At 44.1% G+C, this 18,018-nt stretch overlaps 2 protein-coding genes across 3 annotated transcripts in view; one reads left to right on the forward strand and one right to left on the reverse strand.

Moving 5' to 3' along the window:
- wwox (WW domain containing oxidoreductase) overlaps positions 1–17,836 on the forward strand; it is a 138,318-nt gene extending 120,482 nt beyond the window's left edge. Inside the window, exon 9 of the mRNA XM_073471563.1 lies at positions 16,374–17,836. Coding sequence (XP_073327664.1) covers positions 16,374–16,565 — 192 coding nt within the window. The 3' untranslated portion in view covers positions 16,566–17,836. The remainder of the gene's footprint in view (positions 1–16,373) is intronic.
- Positions 11,231–18,018, reverse strand: part of LOC141000747 (transcription factor Maf-like) — a 51,430-nt gene continuing 44,642 nt past the window's right edge. The window contains exons 3-4 of one of the 2 annotated variants that reach the window (XR_012179571.1): positions 16,184–17,774; positions 11,231–15,950 (exon numbers count right to left, since the gene is read on the reverse strand). The gene's annotated coding sequence lies outside the window, so the exon portion shown is untranslated. Of the gene's footprint in view, positions 17,775–18,018 lie in introns of both variants that reach the window. The other variant, XM_073471564.1, reaches the window with a different exon arrangement.

Raw genomic sequence — 18,018 nt, forward strand, 5'->3', positions numbered from 1 at the left:
GGAACTTATGCTCCTCCAACCGACAGTAGACAGTAACTTTACATAACATTAATTTTGTTCTATGAAGGCTCTTTCACCTGCAATTACTCCAGAATAATTTCGGCACCAGTTTCATTCTTCGTCTGGCCCAAGCTTGGCTCTGGACCCAGAATAAGATTGTGGCTGTGTTAGTCTTTTTAATCTATATGCGGGACACATCAGAGAAAAAAATAAATGTCCTTGTCTAAGCAGATACATTTCTATCTGTTTAAATCTGCTTAACATTTTATAATAGCGGCCTGATATATGGAGAGTTTATTTGTCTTCATAATTTACAAGATCTCTTGTGTGTGATTCATAGATCAATTACTCAAAGAGCCACCACTGTCCAAACATTTATTCCACTGTTTAAGCATGCCTTTGTATATAAATCCATCATAAAATCCTAAGTGTAAACTATGTGTGTGTGCGTGTGCACCTATGCAGGTATCAGTGTTTGCGTGAACATACTTGCGTGCTTGTATGTGCATGCAGCATATGTGATATGTTTTAATTCGTTGTAAACAGACAGCGGTGCGGCCCCGGCAGGTTAGTTTTATCAGAGCGTGTTTATCTTAATTCCCCTCAGTCTCTTTCAGGCCGACCATCCATTACCTGTCTGAGGAGGCAGCGTGCTCTCCTGGGCCCCACACACAAACATACACCGTTACCTTGGCGCTTAAAATATGATGATATGACTGTATTAGGGTATGTATGTATTGCTCAGTGCGTGTGACTAACTGCCTGTGTCTTTGTCAGTTTCGTATGCATTGTTGCCTTGGCTTATGGAGAAGATGATGTTTTCAGAGCCGTTGTGACCTTGGCTGTGTAAACGGGTTTGTAATGTAATCATGAGTGGAGGAGAGGAGCTGCTCTGACAAGGAACCGTAAACAGTCTAATAGATGCATGCCATGCTAACATGACAGATCTCACACATCGCATCACATAGTATCGTGGTAGATTGAGGTCAGGTGTGAGTATATGCGGAAGAGAAAGGGCATCAACATGTAAATATGAGAGATCCAAATACTGTATGCATGCTCACTCTACATTACCCCCCCGTGTGGAGACTGACAGGCTCTTTCCTGGGTGCGACCCTCTCCCCATGCTGTTTGTTTTTAGGGTCACGTGCTGCCCTCTAACTCCTGACCCCTGACCCTTGACCTTGGTCCGTCAGCCAGCAGACACCAGCACTGAGCTGACAGCTCCCAAAGCCCACTGACCCCAAAAGCAGAGAGACAGAGAGAAAGAGAGGGAGAGGGAGACAAAGCTTTGACCGCCGACCTCGCTTGGAGGGGGAGCAGTGTACGCCCAGCGAGAGTGACAGTTTACCTGTTCGAAGAGGTCAAGAAGGGATAGAGAAACACAGATCTCATTTATGAAATATGAAAAGCAAAGTTAGACGAGATGAAAAAAAAGAAAGGGATGTGAGGATTGAGGAGAAGGAAGGGGAGGGAGGTGGGGAATGGGATGGAGGGGGACAAACATGGGTGAACCTGGCTAGCGGAGGTCACACTCTGCCTGAGGAGACAGGTGCCTCAAGATTAGCCTCCACATTAATGGCCTTTACTTCCACACACAAACACACACACACACTTCCACACACATGCATGCACACTGCAAGAACTCCTATACCACAGGGACGTGGAACTAGTGAGAACACAGCTCGGACTCTCATATCCTATTTATACATCCTTTCCTGTACATTACAATCCTATTTAGCTCGCCCTGCTTCCTACACAATCCTATTTATGGACTCACCCCCACCACCCACCACTCCCCCCTTCCACTCTGGAATCCTATTTGTGTGCCCCTTCCTCCTGTATGCAGGTGCCATCTATCCAAAAGGCTGCCTACTGGGTGTGTGTAAGCCGTGATTCAGATGAGTGTGTTTGTGTGTGTGTTCACCAGTGATTTGTGTGTTAATGTACCTCTGAAATTGGAGTGTTCCACCCAGGAATAAGAGTCGCACTGTTCTTGGACTTCTGTGTTTGCAAACATCACTCAGGTGTTCAGAGGCTAACTCAGAAGCTTTTTTTTTGCTCTCTGAAGGTATAAAAGCTTGAAAATTTGGTTTTACCTCACATCATTATGCACCGAGAGTCTGTCTCTTAAAGGTGAAAGAGAGCGGAGGTGATTGCACTCCACAACATCGTCTCCTTTCTGATGTAATACATTGCTCATCCCCGTCTCTGCATTCACAAATCGTGCGTAAGTAAAGATGAGTGTCTGTGTCTTCTGTCCCGTCCCATCTCCACCTGTCCCAGTGACAGGCCTCTTATCCTCCATTAGTGTATTTAAACAGGACAAAGTGCCTGTCCATATCACGGGCCTGTCTCCACCTGACTCCCCGACCTGTCACTCACCGAGTGTTATGAAAGCGTCCTCATTCTGTTTGAAGGTGGGAGATGAAAGAGGAACAGCAGTCAGGGACCTGGTTGGCCTGACAGACCGGATTAGAGTAGCCAGTCCTGGAGGAAGAGGTACGAGGGAATGGAGAGATGGGTGAGGATGTTCCTGCCTAACTGGATTATGGGAGGGGGTGAAGGAAAAGGTGTACGTAAAGCAAGGGTCCGTGCCCGTCTTTATTAGGGGACAGAAGGCGTAGCAAAGTGGGCGTGGAGAGTGTGCCTGTTCATATTAGTAAGACAGGTGCTGGTTGGCTCTCCAGTTGCACTTTAGTTTGAGCTGAAGGACTCGTGTCTCACAGACGGAGGTCATGATGAGCCAGCAACAAAAAAACTTCACATGTCGAAACACAGTCTTCTCCTGATGAAACAGAGAGGAAGACGGACAGGCGCAAGGTTAAACAAATCTCTGCTGCTGCTGTTGCTGCTGCTGCTGCTGCACATACTTTGTATTAGGGCTGTCACTTTTCATTCAAAATCTGAACATCCACTCGAACATGGGGGAAAAAGTTTATACTCGAACTGTAATGACCTGTTCAAGTTGAAAATGTACAGTCTATAAGACAGCAGGGATCCAGCAGAGGCCATACTAAGAACGCCTGTATTATACTCCCAAACAGACACACACACACTCAGCCACAGACACCATAGACCTCCAGTTATAAAATGTACTTCACGCTGACCCTAGTTGGACTCACTGGATGTAGACTGTGGGTATAAAGCAGGGGTCACCAAAACCGTGCCCATGGGCGCCTGGTCATCCCGCAGTGAGCATATAGGTTGACCAAGTACATTTAAGGACCCATTTCAGCATTTTATACTTTCTTTTTATCTGTCAAAGAGAACAACTCAATCCGCGATCAGTTAACTAGTGGACCGTAGCCCTCCAAATTGCTCTCTTCTTGAGGTAGCTCTCAAGTCTCAAAAAGGTTGGTGACCCATGGTGTAAAGCCTGCCATTAGTGGACTTTTTCATCCAGCGTTCTTTTTCTTTCCGCTATCTGCGTGTTAACGTTTCCATCTCCGTGGGAAACAACAACAACCTCTTCGCTAGAAACCTACACGCTGGTCACTAACGGTGAAAACAAGCGAGTGGTTGTTACCTTTTTCTTTTGGGGGGATTTAGCCATTTTAATGCCAGGACTCACCGACCAACATGAAAATGTTCCACCAAAACAAGTTACCCACGACACTAATTCTTTGCAGGCACACTGTGCTGTATCCTGGGCTCATTTGTTGCCAAGAACAATTGTGATTTGTTAAAAGAAATGCCACCAAGTCTGGGCATTTTTCTACCCTAACTCTTGGACGTGGAAAGTACAATTTTAAATTTGTTCGAACTTGATTTTTGGAAAAAGCGACAGCCCTACTTTGTACTCACAGCTGGACTAGTTCAAGTTATGTCGACGCTCGACGCGAGTCTTAGGCAAAGGGTTTCAAAGAAGTGATATATGATGTCTCCCATTTGGCAGACATTTTTATCCAAAGCCAACACCGAGTGAAATAGTGTGACTGAGCTGAATTTATTAATCATTCAATTAACTAAATGTTCCTTCTTGGTATGGTTCAGATGAATGGACTGTCAGTCTTTAATGCAATCTAATTCTCAGCTCACCTCCAGAGAGATGCTGAGAACTTAACTGCTCTGCAACTCTTTAATTTCTCTCACTGCCTCTCACCTGCATTACTCATTCCTCGCTACTCTTTTGTCACACTCACTTTTGCTTTATTATTTCTCTGCATCTCATATTTGAAACCCAGATTCTTCCCTCCTGTAGCAACAGTTTAAATCGCCCTGCAGCCTGCTATCTTTATCTCTTCCTCTGTGTCTCTTTCTTCCCCCCTCAGATAGAGTCTTCCTCTGTGTCTTTGGGGCCGGCTGGTAAAGACAGTCGGGGCAGTCGATCGTATCAGACTATCAGGCCAGTTCAACCATAAATTACCTGCAGCTAACAAAGCGTGGGGCTGTAACTATTACACAGGCAGTCAAAGTCACCCCGGCCCCACACGGCTGGGCTAAACACTCTCACATACTGAAAGATAGCAGACCAAAGAGAGTGCAGGAAAGAGTGTTTGTGTGAAACTGCTCAGTCGCACACTGAGATTTCAATATTCACAGCTTACAACTTCAAATACAAACCACAGTCCAGTCCAGCCACAAAGGCAGATGAGGATTTAAATGCACAAAATTTAATTTCTGCAAAATGGTTTACCAAGATGTATTTTTATGATGTCGTGAAGTAGCGTGCGATCGTCGGAAATTAATCCTTATTGTTAAACAACTACCATTACCAATAAAAATCTGTCTCGATTAAAGTCGTTTTTACACATTTTAATGCGTCAATGTTACATATCTTACGGTTCATGTCGGCACGATAGATCAGTAACAAGCTGCGAAGTCATTATATGACATTAGGATTCATATTAAAGGCAGACAGAAATATTTGTATGGCATTGTTCCCAGCCATTTTCTTCACTTTACTTGCATAAAATGACATCAGAAATAACAGATTTTTCTGTACATTTAAAAAATAAAACAGCTTTTCAGTTCAGCTTATCATACTGTACAAATGACAATTCAAAATAAATGTTTAGTAGTTTAAGAGAACAAAAACCTAAAGGATGAAGGGAAAAAAAACATTATCTAACTAGATAGGAGAAATCTATGCATACAGATTAAGAGGCCGGATATTCATCAATTTAAATGTGTCATTTAATCAAGAACATCCAGCAGAGTCATTTGACACCACAATTTCTCTTTGGAACCTGTCTGCTTAGAAAAAATGAGATATGCCAGATTCCTAGGGTTTTTCCATTAGATTTTTTTATGCAAACATTTTTGCAAATCGCCAATCTGTCTCAATCACGTAAAGCAAGACTGGTATACCTGAAAGTACACAGCCTCCACTGTCATAAAGCTCAAACATCCAGTAAACTGTTGGAAATAATTACCAACATATCTTCCTTTAATTTATATGAGACTGTCCACTGCCCCTGTGTGTTTAACTATTTGTTGTGTGGCGCCAGAGCTCCCAGCTGTGTGCGCAGGTCTGTGTTTTTGGCTAATTGAGAGCGTGTTCTGTGCTGCAGCTCTGCCCTGGAGGTTAGTGTTAGCACACACACACACTGTAGCAGGACAAATGAGAATACACCCCGCCATCTGCCCAAGAGAGACACTCCCTCGCCCTCTCCTTGTCCCTCTACCCTTGTACCCCCTCTCGCTTTTATAACGCTTTTCCTCTCATTTTTATTCCTTCCTTCATGCTCCCACCTCTCTCTTTTTGCCCTCCTGCACCTCTCCTCTCCCTCCTTCCCCCCACATTTTCTATTCCCATTTTAACAGTTTTGATCCACCTCCCTCTCCCTCATTTCTACCACTCGTGTTTCCTCCCTTCTTCTTTATGCCACCTGCCTCTCTCCATCCTGAGTGAGTCAGTGGGAGGTATGCGTGTGTTGTGATGTGGGGGGTGGGGGGGTGGGGTGGGGTGGGTGTTCAGGCTGTCGTGTTAAGGTGTTACCGTACTCCGACCGCAGACTTTCCGAATGTTCCGTGGGCGCGATCCATAGGGGCTGACACCGAAGGTGACCCCCGGTCGGTAACCTTGGAGACCAACTTTATTAAAATGAATTTGAGTAGAGGGGCCGTCCTGACAGCAGCATAATTACATCGCAGAGCATCAGCACTAATTTATGCAGCCCGCATTCAACCGGTCAGGAGTGCCGAGATGGGGTCAGCGTGGACACACACACACAGAAAAACACACACCCATACATCCACTCACAAACACACACACATACACATGGATCAGCATACCAATAAAAATAGGTAAATGCAGTCAGCTTCTTCTTACACGGCACAATGTGGTGCTGGTTCCCTCTGTAGTGTTTTACTGCTTTGAGGGTCAGTGTGTGTTTGAATGTATATAGGTGTGCATTTGTGACCTGTGTGTGTGTGTTTTTGTGCTAGAGGGACAGTGTGTGTGAGTGTATTTAGTAGTGTTATAGAAATGCTGGACAGATCCTCTTAGTGTCACAGCCTGATCAGTGCAGCAGACTCATTACAGATAAAATACTGCATGTTGGTTCATGTGTCTCGCTGAAGTTTTAATTAATAAACACACTAAATAAAATCTGAGCATGTGCATACATTTTCACTGTTGTGGTCTAAAGCCCCCTCCGTGACACTTCCCACTGAAGCAGAGAAGACCTTTTTCTCAGGCAGGTGGCAACTTAAATAAAGGATTTTAATGTAAAATTGATTGAAAAATTGGATATAAAACATTTGCAATGATTATAACAAGTAGCAAACACCTCTTCAACCTCTTTAAAAATGTTTTCTTCATCTCAGCTCCCTTTTCCTTGAGTCCCTCTTGAGTAAACCTCAACTAACCATCTCCTCTCTTTCCTTCATCCTCTCATCTGCAGGTTTTCTCACTTGCACATGAACAAAAAAAACCTCTACTTGCGTTCACTTTGACCCATTCAAAATTCGATTTCAAGCAGGCAGCATAGACACATGACCAAATCTAAGCTTCTAGATGAAATGCTAATAAAAAGACGAGTAAACGAGAACATTTTTGTGCAGTCTTGTTGATTGTGACAGCTGTTCTCTCAGCATACAACTAACACTTTGTGATTGCCATTGCCACTTTTATTCATGTATTGATTAGGAAGGTCCTCTGCGCTCATTAGGCTCCATTAACAAAGATCCATGATGAGAGAAAAAAAAACAACAATTCTGATAATGTAGCACTGTTTTGCAGTTTGACATCATTTTCCCTGATCTTAGCTCGGCTTCTCTTTTGATTCAGTTTTCAGCCCTTAGTCATAAACCTGGTGATGTCAAGTCAAGTCAGTTTTATTTATATGACCCAATATCACAAATCATAAATTGCATCGGGGGGTTTCACAATCTCTACAGCATGTAACACCCTCTATCCTTCCACCCTCGATTTGGATTAAAAAAGAAAAAACTTCAGAAACTTTAGGAAGAGCAGCAGAGAAGGACAGACAGGCATGCAATCAATATCATGTGTACAGAATAGACCACCAAAAACAAAACAAAAAAATCACACTAAACACAAATTATGATGACAAAATTACGTTACATGTAGATTATAAAACATAACGTGAAAATATGGATCCAGGAGGATGTTTGAAAAGCCTCAGGGGGATTGCACTCATACTCTGGCATGAAACAAAGTCTTCTCCGTAAAGTAAGAGATGGAATATAACGTGAAGCTGTTGAGGATCAGAAGGGAGGGAGGGAAGAAGGGGTCAGAGGAAGAGAGAGCAGGAAAAAGTGCTGCAGACGGGAGTAAAAGAGGGGTGAAGAGGTGGGACATGGATATAAGTCACAGCTCCACTCACTCCATTGTAGCCGTTGTGACCAAGGGCACACTAATCTATCCCATTAGCAGATCTCTCCAACTCTCTCATAATGTTACCGCTAGCTGCTCTCCTGTGACATGTTCCTGGTTTGTGTGTGTGTGTGAGGAAAGAAGAGAGAGAGGATGCGTTTGTGTGAGAGTGTGTGTGCGTAAGAGACGGTGTGAGTGAGACAGAATGCCTCGCCCGCGTGTGTGTAAGTGTGTGTGCGTAATGACAGTTCAGCTAGTTGCTCTCTTGTGAAAATGACACGTTCCTGCCAAATTAATATCATTACTATCAGAGTTTAATGGGCCAGTGCTGCCTTCTTATTTAAAACAGAACATCCCTCTCTCGACCTCCACCACCAGGGAAGGGAAGGGGAGGGGGAGGGGGAGGGTGGAGGATGGAGGGTAGGAGAGGGATTGGATAAATGAGCAGGAGAGACAATATGAAGAGACTTTCCTTTGCCACTACAGCCACAGAGGAAGATGAACTGATGAACTTAAGATAGGGTTAAGATGAGCTTGAAAGCAAACAAACAAAATATTGAGGATAAAAAATGACGGCAAACGCTTTCATTTGAACCGAAGCCCACTTTGCGACGACTTATCATCCGCAGTTTTCTTGCCTGAAAGTACATTTCTCTTTCTGCTCTGTGTGATAGCTTTAAAAATGTATCTCTGCTCTGTTGAACAATAGGGCTTCCGTCGCAGTTGTAATGTTACATTTTGGGATTGTATTCCCAGTAATTGTTGCAGCTGGGTGCATGTCTGCTGCCGGAGTGACGGCTGCTATCATCACCGGTATTTAACATAACAAAAAGCTCATTTTTGCATCGTGTTTGTGTGTTTTCTTTGGTTGGAGACATAACACTTTGGAGGCAGCTTAGACATGTTTTGATTTTTGGTATATTTACTGTCATAGCTTGTGTTTTACAGTACGCCTTTGTGGTCATTGGTTTCCTTTTCTTTTTTTACAGTATGTGTGTGTACAGTATGAGCAGTTCAGGTGTCATTCTTCACTCGGAGTCAGCACTGTGATAATGAGTTCATTTGGAAATACACTCTGCGGGCTGCCTGTGCATGTGGGCTCATGCTTGTGTTTGCTCACGTGTGCTTATTTACACACTCTGTATACATGTGGATATAACTATCGCACGCTACATCGTATGTGTGTGTGTGTTTTTGGGTACGTGCACGCCTGAAAATGTGTGTGTGAGAGAGATTGTGAGTGTGTGAATATGTCAGGTTGCCGCAGGAGACCAATTAGCTGGTGCATCAGTGAGGAGGTGAGCATGCACACACCTGTGTGTGGCCCTATTACACCAGCTCATCACACACTCACATACCGACACACAGACAGCATTGCTCTGCTCATAATAGAAACATAGTGACACTTACAGTACATTGACCATATGGAATAATGACTTCACTGTGTCAAGCTGTCAGACGACAGTCACCAGCATGCATTACTTCAACCAGGTGTTACTAACTTAACCAACTTTGGTGGATTATTGTGTATCATACTGCTGCTGAGTGGTTGTCGTTACTAGTATGTATTTTATATTTGAGCAATTCTTCGCTTAAAACTGCACGCCGTTGTAGCGTTCATACTGTACACAGTGCACGAGATCTGAGAGTGATCGGACCAAACTTTGAGGTATCGTGCACTGGCGCAATCAGGTGAGGGTGAAAAAGCAGATCACAGCCAATAAAGCAGCCAGGCCTCTTCATGTATAATTCAGATCTTTTATGGTGGGCTATGCACCCATATGGGCGCGCTAAAGGAAGACTAAGGCCATTTCCAGCCAGAGAAAAGCCCTTTTAAAAGCTAATCCCTGTGCCAGAGTCCTGCTCCTTTTACTGCTCCTCTTTAATGAATAGGTGTCCAATAAGGCCTTTTATTGTCTTAGCATATGTTGCTTTTATTAGGGGAAAATAATTAGGTTGTGCGGATCACTTCGGAAGTCCTCTCGCAAGATAAAAATGAGATAGTTTCACAGTCGTTGCGCAAGTCCTTCTGACTCCTCATCGTTTTCCCCTTGGATGCCTTGTGTCCTAGCCCCCTCGTCTCCTCCTCTCCTTCGTTTCCTTCCCCGCTCTCCTCCTCTCGTCTTTATGCCTCCCCTCCTCCTCCTCCCCCCTCTTGTCCTTTGCATTCCCTCCACCTCGTTCCTCACTTCCTCTTCTATTGTTCCCTCAAACATGCGGGCATTAAATGTATGCAGCGATGTCGCATTGGACTGCACATTTACACACACACATAACAGATGAACAATCACAGTGTGACAGGGGGCCGTTGATGACTGACACTCGGTTGATCTTATCTGGCGCAGAGGGGGTAAAGAGAGGGCCGCAGAGAGAAAGAGAGCGAAATAGTGCAGGAGGGGGGTTTCTACTGTGCTTTGTGTTGTGTTGCTGTCACTCCTACATAGTTTATTCCTCTGCTCCTTTCTCTCTCTGCCCTCTCATCTTCTACTACATCACTCTGCTCGCTCACATAGAAAGAAAGAACGTCAACAGGGCTCATCTGTGATCTGGGACTCGAGGGAAAGAGATCCATTTACCTCCAAGAGGTTGTACTATGACCGTTTCCTCATGAGACCTCAGCCACAGTAGCACTATATGCCCAGTCCTGTAAGTTATGAGTCCGGAGGGGGGATGGGGCTGCAGGGGAATAGGGATCTGCAGAGGGCTGATGGAAAAGAAGGGGCCGAGGAAGGAGCAGGGGGCAAGGCTGACAGACTGAGAGAGATTGAGCGGGCATGATGAAGGAACGGAAAGAGAAGGAGGGAGGGAGGAGGCTGGTCCTTCCATCCTGTCCTTAATGCCCCTCAGGGGAGCACACTGCCAGTAGGTGAGTATTAGCCCTCAGCCTGTGGGCTAATGGAGGGTATGAAATAGAGTTTAGTCCATACAGATGACCAGTGGTAGACTAATCACTGGGGAGACTCATGATGAGGAGAGCTGGTCATTCTCTGGAGATCTAAACAGGCTTTCAGTCAAATTATGAACAATGAATGGATTACAGGCTTGCTGTTGGACGTATCTTATAGTGTATCATAGAGTGTATTTTGATTATTTTATCACACCAGAACTGACTAAATGCACCTTTACTCGCTCACGTCTAATGTGACCTTTGGCCTACCTCTGTCAGGGTGACAGAGGTCATCACACAGTCAGGGGGGCGAGTGTCAGGGTGCTTTCTGAAGTGCGCGCTGAGGTGTTTGAGGTGCTAATCTCCTCTCCTTGTGGTCGAGTGGTCAAGCTGAATGGAGGTACAGCTTGTTTTTCTGAGGGCACTGCGTTACCCAGGATTCCCTCTACAGCTGGGCCAGGCATGCTCAGCTGAGCTGTCAGCTCGCTGAGGGTACCGCGGCAAAGATAGCTCTGCACACACACACACATAAACTGCACACATACACAGAAGACGTGTTTGATTTCAATGGTTATTTATTAAATGTAAAATATCTTTAGCACAGATTAAAAATCAGACACCTCCATCTATTTTAAACATCACAGGCTGAAAAAAAAACATTCCTGAAACAGAATCACAATCCCTTTGGAATCCCACTTTCAGGATAGCTAGTCCACGAGGCTGGGCAGAGGGCTGAGGCAAAAACTGCACTCCTCCTGATCCCTTTACTGGGACTACGAGCCAGGAAATACTTTCCAAATGCATTCTGTAGCCACGCTGGATTGTATAAAATGATTTTTATTAATCAAGTACCTTTAGAATTCAGGTATTTTACCAGTTATAGATGAGAAAAAATATGTAGGTTACATCGCTTTTTCCCCCCAAAATGTGACTAAAACAGGGTAAAATAGTATTTGCAAGAAATGATCAGCACTTGTTCACTTCACTACACAGTGGGTACTTTAAATGACAGGGTGCCACTTGGGTGTAACTGACAGCTTACCAAACTTCAAGCAGGCTGACAAAAATTATAAAAAGAAATAAAAAATTGTTCTATATATATCCAGAGGGGCCTACACATGACAGGCGTGGACATATGCTGTAATGATCTGTGGTTCATGCCAGGAACTGAACTTCTCAAATTGTGTCCCGGGCATAAATAGCTTTGCCAACATTTAGCACTGCTGCTGAATTGGAGTGCCATCACAGAGGTCAGCTGGTGAAGGCTCCCCTCTCTCTTTTCTCTGCTCTGCCTCAACCCTCGCTGCTGTACAAACGCCAACTGACAACAACTGACACAGATGGTGAGCAGAAACACAGAAGGACAGGCAAAGGAAGAGAACCACCCACAGGAGTAAGAAAACAGGAAGACTCTACACACACTGTCCAAGAGAGGATATTGCCTGACAATATTATCAACTCATTTATTTTTAAACCTTTTTTTTTTCATTATTTTTTAATCTTTTCTTTTTTCTACTTTTTTAAATTATTCATTTTCTTGTTTTCAGCACATGCCATATGAGAATTTGGGGATTATAAAAGTACCTGAAAGAATTGCTAGGTTTTCAGCATGCATAGCTGTTTGTATTTACAAGGTTCGTATGTACAGTGGTGGGCCAAAAACAGACTGCTCTACAGTACTGGGTTTATTTACATCCAGGTCAGAGGGAGAGGTCAATGTCATAACTACAGATGTGGAGGGGGGGGGTGAAGGGTCACATGCATAGGGTCAGAGATAAGAGCTCATACGGCTGAGTACAACTTGGAAGATGAAGACACAGAACAGAACACGGCAAAGTAACATTACTGTGAATTCAACAACATCACATCCTCCCCCACATAAACCTTTTTGCTTTTGAATACGCTCAATAAGTAGTTTTCAGCAACTGATTATTGCGTAACACTATACAAGGACATTTCTATTGCAAGTCCACGAGGTCCTCGGGTATTGAGTCGATGCTTAGATTGGAAGACTTGGATCTGATCCCAGAGCAGTTCCAGAGCCGAAGTAGTAGGATCCCAGGCTAACTGCAGGCTCATTGCTGCTTATCTACAGTCAGCTTATTGCAGAGTGTTTTGTGAGTATTCTCTCTCAGCGTTATTATTACCGACAAAACCAGATTTACACAGAAGTAAGTAACATCCGCTCTCACTTGGTCCTGTCCCGCTCCTTTGGTTTGTCATATTGCTGTGGTGCTGTGATCTTTAGTTTTAAATTTTAAGCATAGAGGGTCTGTTTGGATTTAGGGTTTGTTTCGGTGCACTCTATCTGTCCCATCTTCTCCCTTCCCTAAATCAGTGTGGTTGGTAGCAGAGCTGGTTTTCTTTTGGGGAATGTCCAAGGGAAGTGTCAAGTCCCGGTCTAGTCTCAAGTCCTCATTGGAGTCGCTGAATGGAGACGTTGTTAATTATCGACAGTCAAAACTTTTTTGAATGATGTCTTGATGTCCCTGATACGATTTACACCGATCAGCCAGTCCCAAATCCAACGGATCCAAAGTGTCTGCTGCCAAAGTCCCAGTGCCACACCTTTAGAGGTCTTGTGGAGTCCAAAGCCTAAAGGGTCAGAGCTGTTTTGACAGCACAAGGGGAACCTACACAATATAAGTATTTAATGTTGTGGCTGATCGGTGTATGCATTGCATTATAAAGTCGTACCATTTCTCTTGAGCCCAGAATAAGATATCTGAGGTGGATCTACCTGACTGTGACAATCATAAATTTAAATGCACTTTAGTTACTACAGCCACAAAACCTTTGCAATAACCTGCAAACTATCGTTACATTATCAGTGAGAATTTAACCAGTCACAAGTGTTTTCAAGTCTCATGTCAAGTGTCAGGTGAGTCCAAGTCTGCAGCTCTGGATAGTAGAGAACAACTCACAGATGTGTCTCTGAAAACTACTGTACACAAGGTAATGATGCACATTTAGTTGCAGAAGATAGAAAGACACACAGCAAAAACCATCAGTTTGTAGACAGCTAAATTTACAGGCATAATCTACAGTTTCAAATGGGTTACAAACGGCTGTTACGCCACAGACGTGTATGATGCACACTGATTCAGTGACATTACCTTTCGTGCAGATTGCTCCGAGTGTTTATTTGCTTATCTGCTCGTGCTCGTGTGCAGGCGGCATGCTCGTGTTCAGGCATGCACATATGAATTACTGTATGCGTCTATGGTGTTATTGTGTAATGTAAGTGTATCGAGGTTGTTGCACACCCCCCTCTTGTTCTCCTTCTCACTTCCTCACGCTGCCCTCGCCTTCTATCTGCAAACACACACACACACACACAATGATAGATGGCTGTGGTGGGTGGTTGAGCATGTTAATGCCTAATCTCATCAGCCTTATCTTCTACAGAGGTCACAAGGTCAAGTGGTGAGGGGGGATGAGCTAAACACCAATAAGATAGCACAGTTCATGTACTGATCCGTGCAATGTTAACTAGACTGTTGCAGTCCATAGAGAAACAGTAGTGCAGACTTGCATTTCCAGGAAAAAATCTAAAATAAAAAATGGAAGCACTTTTGGAAAAATTACTGAAGACTTCATTCTGAAGTCAGCCACATAAATCTGGATTATAAACATGAAAGTTTATTTTTATACATTTTTCAACTTACAGCAGGACCAGTGTTTGGTAACTGGACACAAACAAACTGTTTTGAAAGTCAGCCAAGTTCAAGGGGGGGGGGGGCGTCAGCGAGCCAGAGCCTGCAGCACTGAAATCTTCAGTGGAGTTTAAAAGGCATTTAGCTTTCAGACGAGCTAAATCAGATGCCCTAAGTGAGGGAGATGAGTTAAACTGAGCGCGTGTGAACCTGCAACTCGGAGACACTGCTTGGCATTTGTCTGTCTTTGATATGGCGACATGTGACGTGGATGAAGTTATCGCCCCGCTGGCAGGTGAGACAGACAGCGGCACACAGAGAGATGCTGCCTTTTCATCTGCTGTTTACCAGCTCTCTCATCACACTGCGCTTCAAACGCGCTCAATCTGCTGCGGCGACGTTACCAACCAGGGCTCCTCCTGGCGGAAGTTTACTTGCCGCTTAGAGGGTGTGTGTGTGTGTGTGTGTGTGACTTTGTGTGTGTTAATGAGAAAAAATATTTCTTGGAATCTGGTTCGTGTGTCTGTTTTTCGTTCATTGCATTTGCATTTGTGTGCATATTTTTGTACTTGCATGTGAAAGTATAAGTGCTTTAGACCTCAATGGATCTTTCCACTTCATGTGTGTTGGTCTCACAGCTGCTTTAGGAAGCTGTTCAAACAGTTGGCATGTAATGTGGCTCCATTATGCGTGTGTGTGGGTGAATGTTTGTGTGTCTTGCCCGTGTTTGACTACTTCGTATATAGGCTTGTCTCACTGTGTGCCAGTGCTCTGTGCTCAACATTAGTCCTCAGTCTTCACATCAGTGTTCCCTCTCACTCTCTCTGCCTGCCTCCCCCCCCCTCATTGGGAGATAAAGAGGCGAGCCATTTCATGTGGCCATATAGAAGTCGTCTCCAGCCCCGGAGTTTGCGGGGAAGCTGTCACAGCAGCTTTTAGCCGGAGCTGCAACATGAAAGATCCGTCTTTGAGCAGTTGGGTTATGTGTGTAATTCTCTCTGACGTGTTTATTCTGCTGCAGTTTCAACTTTCATTTTCAAATGTCACAGAAATCTCCCTCCTCCCAAGAATATCCCTACTAATTACTGACTGACGGGACAGGGTGTATTAGTAGAACTAAGCAGGTTGCGTCCGAATGCCGCAACGTTACTTTTACAGTGCGTCACGGCTTGAGACGACATGAAACAGAGTCAATTTCTGGGTTGAGACTTGAGTGATTTTCAGATTTAAACTTGCCTTAAAAAATGAGAGAGGACTTACTGAGAAAGAGCCAGAGGGAAAGTCTTGTGGTGTGTGTGTGTGTGTGTGTGTGTGTGTGAAAATATAGCTTTTCTATAACCAACCAACTTCTGATGTAAACGCTTAGGTAAAGAATTGTACTTGCACCATTTCATTTGAAAGCCTGGCTGAACCCCATACACACATCATGTGAAAATATACATATTCATCACCATGGCATTGAAACCTGCTCTTTTACAATATACATAAAAGCTGTGGTTTCCCTGGTGATTCCCATCCAGACAGGAGCTGGTGTCATTTTCTTGTCTATGTCGTCGTCTTCTCCAACTGTGAGTCTATACATCTGTAGCATCATTCACATGGTCCCATACAGCCAGAGGTCCTGTACACACCGGGTAGAGAAATAAATAAATAAATATATGTATATAAATATATGTACAGATTGGGGCTATGCTGTTCCCATGGTAGTATGACCCAGTCATCATGGGCTGCAGGGAGCAGGGAGAGACAGCGTGTGGAGTCTTTTTTTTTTTTCCTGTTGACACTCTGTCCTGCTGTCTCTTTTTTTGTCTGTGTGTGTGTGTGTGTGTGATTGTGTATATGTGTGTGTCTCACAGAGGACGTAGTGATGTGGTCGTCGTCTGCTGTTCGTCCTCTATCTTTTTCTCTGGACAGGACACGTCCTCATGTCTGTGCATCAGTGAATGAGTTCTCTGTTTTTTGTCTCCTCCTGCAGGCTGACGCCGTCTCGTTGTTTCATGATTCGCCCGCCAAACTTGAATCTTGTGTGTTTCTCTGTCCACAGCAACAAGGGGCGGCCACCACCGTGTACTGCGCCGCGGCTCCGGAGCTGGAGGGGCTAGGCGGCATGTACTTCAACAACTGCTTCCGCTGCCTGCCGTCCGTCCAGGCTCAGGACCAGAGCAGCGCTGCCAGCCTGTGGGAGCTGAGCGAGCGGCTAGTTGCAGAGAGGCCTGCAGGCATACAGGCCCTCTGATGGACAGAGGAGGAGGAGGAGTAGGAGGAGGAGGAGGAGGAAGGGGACTAGCCAAATCAAAGAGGAAGGATGGCAGGTCACGGTGATGTCAGGTTAGGTGTGAACTGAATAAAAGGTAACTGTACTCTGACTGTACAATACAAGAGAGCTGCCAAACCACAGAAGTCCATCTGGATATGTCACGTCACTATGGGGGCTAAAACACACTTACATATACAGTACAGGAGGGGGTTTCATATACACTCTATTGAATAAATAAAAGTTTGAGTTGTGTTCAGCTCTGCTGTGGTAGTTTACAATGGGAGGTGGGGGGGGACGGGAGAAGATCTGGGCCGAATTCAGGGATCTCTAAAAGTTTCTTCTTTCTCTGTTTGTTGATAACTCTCTCAAGTCTTCTGTCTGTTTAAATGAGCAAAGTTCAAAGAAGCTAATGACCTGTTTCGCTAACAATTACAGGGTTATCTAACAAGCATACACACTCTGTGGCATATGCATCAGTTTCCAGCAATAGTGCTCCACATGACAAACATTGTGTCTTCCCAGTTAACGTCTGTATATTCAGTATCGTCTTGTCTAGTTTCTACGTAGATGTGGATGTTTCCTATCGAGATACAGAGAGCGGTGGTTAATCTTTGTGCTAAATCTTTTTGGGCATAGAAGAAATAAGGAGTAATGGGCATGTGACACTCGTGAATATATAAACACACTAGAGGTATGATTCTAATGGCTATTTACATTATTCTGCAATAATTTTATTTCTTATCAATTTCCCTATTCGTTTTCTGTACACGTATTTACAATATCCTGATTTCTGGGCATGTGCTAAAGGGGTGTGGACATCATTTTTTTTTTTTTTTGACTCAACCTACGTGTTAATAATCTAAACTCTGGTAAGTCTAAATTACAATTTGGAGGTATTTCTGGGATGATCTGTGTCCATTTGAATAACAAATGCAGATGGTGGAGAATCTTGTTTCCAGGAGTCCGGGATCTTTAATTTCTGTGTTTCTTCCCTTGTTGTTGTTGTGATTTCAGTCTCCTGCTATTATTTTATCATCGTTGTTTTTAATATTGATCTCGTGGCTTCGGGTTTGCCGTGGATTGGTTGCCCTGAAGCCGCTGTTGGGACGCTTTTGAGACATTGTGCTTTATGGCAGTCTGGGTGCCGTAGGTTGCTCTTGAAACATCAGCATTCCAGTGTCATGATATCTGTAAAAGAGAAAAAAACCAAAAACAAATGAGACGTTTAATAAAAATCTGTTTCGCAGTTATGTGTGTGAAATCCTTTTAGACACCAAAAAGTCCATTCATTTGGAGGCCATTAGGGGGAGGTATTTGTGTAGCGAGCAACACTGAAGTCTCACTAAGTACAGAAGGACTGAGGAGAGAAAAACCAAAAATCATCACCATTACACAAAGTGTTTAATGATGGATTTCATGATGCTTTACGTCA

The sequence above is a fragment of the Pagrus major genome, chromosome 8, assembly GCF_040436345.1.
Source record: "Pagrus major chromosome 8, Pma_NU_1.0".
Classification (NCBI taxonomy): Eukaryota; Metazoa; Chordata; class Actinopteri; order Spariformes; family Sparidae; genus Pagrus; species Pagrus major.